Source organism: Fistularia commersonii, chromosome 15, assembly GCF_037954325.1.
Source record: "Fistularia commersonii isolate RoL2024-O1a breed Wild chromosome 15, RoL_Fcom_v1.0, whole genome shotgun sequence".
NCBI classification, from domain to species: domain Eukaryota; kingdom Metazoa; phylum Chordata; class Actinopteri; order Syngnathiformes; family Fistulariidae; genus Fistularia; species Fistularia commersonii.
Window position 1 is genome coordinate 5,210,120 of NC_141298.1, and position 5,615 is coordinate 5,215,734.

The 5,615-nt window shown below is 42.1% G+C and overlaps 1 protein-coding gene across 1 annotated transcript; it reads right to left on the bottom strand.

Annotated features, from left to right (window-relative positions):
- Positions 1-887: 887 nt before the first annotated feature.
- Positions 888-3,940, bottom strand: gsc (goosecoid). The gene is made up of 3 exons (XM_086160774.1): positions 3,494-3,940; positions 2,740-2,999; positions 888-1,507 (listed from the first exon to the last, which is right to left on the bottom strand). Exons 1-3 carry the CDS (start codon positions 3,804-3,806, stop codon positions 1,358-1,360), a joined length of 723 nt encoding a protein of 240 aa, XP_086016900.1. The 5' UTR covers positions 3,807-3,940; the 3' UTR covers positions 888-1,357.
- Positions 3,941-5,615: the final 1,675 nt, after the last annotated feature.

Below are 5,615 nucleotides of genomic sequence, written 5' to 3' on the forward strand. Positions count from 1 at the left end.
TTATAAATCTGTATTCGATTTTTTTTTCCCACAATTACACAGATATAACTGATAACATCAAGATAACACATTATGATATTAAATGCTGAAAATCTACACATCTGTTCATTCATCAGGACTTTCTGTATCCGATTACACCAACTCTTGAGTATAAACGTCAACGTTTTTGATCACTTTACAAAATGACAATTTATGGCTACAGACTTACTTAAAAATCACATGAATGCTTAACATTCAACTTTTCGTTTTCTTTTTTAAAGGTTTCTTTTCTAGTGCTCATTTATTTTATGAATTGTGTAAATTGATTAAAAGCATAATCTCAAATTTTTGAAGTAACAAGTTACTTTTTCCTTAATCCCCTCCCAAAAAAATCATCTGAATTAGGCCTATGTCATGTTTTTTTTTCCAATCATGGAATACGTTGTTTGTGTGGGTAAATAATAATTCTACAACGATTCAAAAAATAATAATACATCCTATCGTATAGTAGCTGGAGAGAAATAAAAATGCGTATTGTTTTATGGAGATGCTAATGCGTCTAGAATTTTCCGAAACTGCGCTACAATTTGGAATTGTAAAAAAAATGTAATAACGATGTAATAGAGATAAAACAATGCGGGAGTTCTGGTGTCTCCAAGGGAGCAGAAGTTCAACTGTGACATTGACTATATATCAGTTAAACTGACTGCAGTTGCCGAAGCCTGAATCGTTTTAAGGTCATTTCACTGTTCGCCTGAAAGGAGCGCGTTTTCATCTGAGGGGGAAACAATGAATGAAACCAGACGACATGTTGCTGATGTCTTGTGTATATTTTTAATGTATACTCGTTGTACTTTTATGTAGTTTTCTTTATTTGTTTTTTTTTTTATTATTATTTTTGGGGGGAAATGAAATAACATTTAAACATCTACATATCCGTCTGCGTGGTAATGCTGCGCTCGGAGCGTCTGAGCGCACTGAATAATATTACAACGGGGAAAAAATACAAATAAAATTAAAATAAAAAATACCAGAATTACAACATTTAGTAACATTAAAAAATAAAAATGTCACATGTAGCATTACGATATATTCAGACAAGTCGAACAGATTCCCGGCGGCGGGTGTCGTGGGCCCTCCATTCTCCGGCGTGCATATAACATTACAAAGAAATTTAAATTAAATATAAATAGCGGACACAGAATCAATAATAAAATGTGGATATGTACATCTGTGCAACATGGCAACACCACCTGCATGCCGGCCAGTCCACGTCCCTTCCCACCATATGTACAGGTCACGGCCGTGGCTTTTGTTTATCCTTTTTTTCTTTCTTTAATTTTTATCATTATGTTTGTATTTTCCTTATATTTTACTATCAGCTGTCCGAGTCCACCTCGCTTTTACTCTCCTCGGTTTTCCCCGCGGGCGTTTTGGCGCTTTTGTTCCATTTCTGCGAGTTCTCGGATTCCTCTGACGACGAGCGCTTCTGTCTCCTCCACTTCGCCCGTCTGTTTTTGAACCAAACCTAAACATGGAGGGGAAAGGACACAACTTTTCAGAGTCTTTGCTTTTTCTATGTATTTGTTTCCGTTTCGTCGTCCCCTTATAGAGCTGGGGCGAGAAGTTGACCGAAACATGCGAGAACTCCAGGTGCGCCTAACGCGGACGTTTATATAAATTATTTCAGCGTCAAATTGTTTTTACAATTAATTGATGTATAATGAATGAATCCAAAAATGCATTAAAAAATGAATACATAAATGCATACATGCATAAATACACAAATGCATAAATGCATAATAACAGCAGTAATAATAATAATAATAATAATAACAATAATAAGAATTATAATAATCGCTGTATAAATCGGCCGCATAATCTATTGGGAGACTGTTTTATTGAATATTGCCCGGGTTCCATTATTCCCTGGGATTTTCAGTTAAAAAAAGAAGGAAGGAAACGAAAGAAGGAATAAATTGCTGAAACAATACCAGGAGGATTTTGCAGGGAAAGATGGGGAAGAGAATATTCAATTCTGGAAGAAATACAACGAAATACTGGGAGAAAAAAAAATCGCTGGAGTTTGGCAACGTTTCACCCATCAATTGAATCCAGAAATGTTCCGTTGGAAGAACTGAAAACGAATTTTTATTTTTATTATTTTGTTTTTTAAAGGTTTTGTGTAATTTATTATTTTAGTTCATTCGGAGAAAATGTACAGAGAATAAGATTTAATGGAGTAGGTTGATTCGCGGTGGCGACCCCTGAAGGGAAAAGCCGAAAGGAGAAGAAATAGATGATGAAGTTCATTCATAGAAAATGCCGTTTGATATTCAGAATTACAGGCTATCAATTTCGTTCGTGAAACAGACGGCCGATCAGCAGGAACCTCGAAATCAATTATTATGACATTAAAATACATACACAATCCACCGCAAATTCTTTTGCTCCCTTTCAAATAACATTAAGAAATAGGACATACTATTGCGTTTGGATTAAGCAGAATTTTCCACATATACTAAGATGGAATTCCAACAATAACGGATGATAAATAGAATATTTCAATTAGAACAATGCAATCGGATGCATTACTACAAAATAATAATAATAATAATAATAATCACATTTATTATTATTATTTTATTATTATCATTATCATTAGTAGTTGCAGTATTTTGAAATGTAGTCGCTCCATATAATCAGAGGCGCATTTTTTTTTCTTTTTACAATAGGACAATAGAAGGAAATTATTCTGACCTCCACTTTCTCCTCCCGGAGGTGGACCTTGCGGGCGAGCTGCTCCCGGGTCCCCACGTCGGGGTACTTGGTCTCCTGGAAGAGGCCCTCCAGAGCCTCCAGCTGCTCGTCCGTGAAGATGGTGCGGTGCCGCCGCTTCCTGCGGCAGTGCAGCTGGTTGAGCAGCTGCAGCTCCGTCCGAGACAGGCTGCCCATGTTCATGTAGGACATCATCTGGTGCGGCACCGGGGAGAGCAGCACCGAGCCCGGGCTGTCGTAGCCTGCGTGGAGAAGGTGGAAAGGAAGGAGTGGGGAGTAGAGGGGAAGTGAGTTTTCAAGGAGAATTGGCGCAATTGGACCGCAGCGGCGCGTAAAGGAGCATAAACAACTCGGCTAATTGAAACCGGCGTGCACAAAGCCAAGGCGCAAAAAAACTCGACATCCTCATGGATTTAAAAAAAAAAAGTTCATGTGTGGAATCGAGGTAAATGCGAGAAGGCGGCTTGGATTCCGAGGATTGAAATTCGAAAATTGTAAAGATAAATAAGTCACATTAAAACTTCTCAGGTATTCCGCGCGGATGTAGGGTGGACAGTTTTTTTTTCTTTTTTCGAAAACACATCATCAGTATTCAATGTAAACACACACGCCTTGGTAAAATAATCCTTTAGAATTTTTCAATATATGCGTATCTATATCTTATCTGGAATTACTAGTTCTGATACGCGTCTTCATGCGTCCCGGGGCCCGACGCGTAACCGTGCCAGCATCCTACCTGCCGGGATGCAGGGACACTGCTGCGGGCCGAGGCCGTGCACGGAGCCGCAGCACGGGGGGGCCCCGGTGCCCTGGACGTGAAGCTGTCCGTAGTAGTAGCCGTTATATCCTATCCTGGTGCCGTTCACCGACTGAACTCCGGGCGCGGTGGAGCCACACGTGGCCGTATACAGTCCGTTGTAGTCGGTGTAGATAGAGTCCGTGAGGCCGGCGGAGAGCACCACAGGTCCGCTCCGGTGCAGCAGCAGCGGCTCCTTGCAGCTCGGCCGGCCGGACAGGATGCTGTCGATGCTGAACATCCCGGCGGGCATCACCCCGGTGCAAAAAAAAAAGACAGTAAAAAGTGTGGCGGCTGGGGGGACCCTTTTTGGAGGGGGGCGGGTGGGGGTTAAAGAAAAAAAAGACGTCCCGAGTAGAAAGATTTCCAAAATGCCCTTAAAAGTGCGTCATGGCGACTCTACGGGGGGACTGTTTCTTCCCTTCTTACGCGGCGCGGCCAAGTTGTGTTGGGAAAGCGAACTGTCGGGTTTTGAACGGGACCAGCTGAAAGCAGGGGTAGACTTTATACCCCGCTGACGTCACTGTGGAACCCGGCTGCTCCTGGATCGGCCGCGTGGATCGCTCCGCGCACATCTGTGTATTGAGAATTAATTCAATTAAGATAATCCGCACTGTTTGCAGACTTTCGGAAAAGTCCGTTGCTCGGTCCGAAAGGCGCTTCGCAAAGCGGTAATCCGATTATTTCCGTGTCAGCGAAGGCATCATAAATACACGGAAGACGATGACCTTCAGTCCCCGCGTGTCATAATCCAAATCTCCCCAAACCCCTGAACGCATCATTAATCAAGCACCACCGTTTTACTGCGGTGGTAGAATTTCTTTCCTTTTTTCTTTTTCTTTTTTTTTCTTTTTTTTGTAAAATGCTGGTTTGGGTGGAGTGTGAAGGCGGTTTCACAACAGCAGACACTTTAAACACTGTTTCCGCCCGACAAGGCTACTTTGCGCGCAAACTTGGTAAATGTAACCACTTACAAACATCATTTAGGCCTTAGTCTTGTAAATCAACAGGAAGATGACAATAACAAGTATTTTCTTGTTTACAGAAATACGAGCTGTGTTATAAACGCCACGGAATTTAATATAAAAACCGACGATCGTTCGTGTTTCTTCTCCCTCTCCTCTTCCGAGCGGATGGATATTACGCGCAGACGGTCTGCCGCAGTTTTCCGTCTGCGCTTCATCTCATTACCCCCCACCCCACCCCACCCCCGCCCACCTTCAGTGGGATAAGATAACGGCCCATTATCACCTCCATTCATCCCGGATGGATGGGAACTTATTGCGTATTTACGCGGGGGGCTAATCAACACGGGGTCTTGAGTGGTGCGTGGGAGGCGGCGGCTCCGTGGAGGAACGTGGATTCAGCTTCTTAATGTGGGTGGGGTGGAGGGGGTGGGGGTGGGGGGCTTTCTGATTGCATTTAACGGGGTCTTAACAACATGCCCGCGTCGGGCCCCTGACGGGCTTGCTTTGTTGTTCTCGACGTGCGCTGTTTGGACGCGCGGCGCTGTGTTACGGACGCGTTTGAAACGCATTGTCCCTTCGCTAATGCGCCTAATCAAGTGATTTTCCAATGGTGCGCGTCCCCGTGTGCACGAACAAAAAAATCTGCTTGTAAAACAAACCCTATATATAATCACATCAATACAACTAAATGAAAAAATAATAAATCCTCTCACACGCAGTGACTCTTGCTATCATTTTCCTCATCGATATAAACGAGATAAACTTTCATGTCACTTTAAACGGGCATGTGAAATCCAGTGTGTATTTAAATACATGTAAAAAAATATTTACTTCTGTTTGAAACCAAGTATTTTTAGATCTGGCTCATGATGGATTTATGGCCTGACAAAGAGTCAGCCTCATATTCCTCCCTGTTTCATAAATTCTGTATGTCTCACATGATCCATCTTCATCTCCAGAAAGAGAAATAAAAAGAAAAAAGATGACGAAAACTACTTTAAATAATCGACGATACAGAGGAATGATTTTATTCTCTTGTTTGCAGACATGGTTAAAAACAACATTCAAACACAATAACTCAGCTCAGCATCCCA

What these genes read in the sequence shown, in the direction of transcription:
- gsc (XM_086160774.1), bottom strand. Translation starts at nt 3,806, where the DNA reads ATGCCCGCCGGGATGTTCAGCATCGACAGCATCCTGTCCGGCCGGCCG. An exon ending in GTGTCCCTGCATCCCGGCAG is followed by an intron (nt 3,000 to 3,493) that starts GTAGGATGCTGG and finishes TTCTCCACGCAG; the next exon opens with GCTACGACAGCCCGGGCTCG. An exon ending in TCCGGGAGGAGAAAGTGGAG is followed by an intron (nt 1,508 to 2,739) that starts GTCAGAATAATT and finishes CTCCATGTTTAG; the next exon opens with GTTTGGTTCAAAAACAGACG.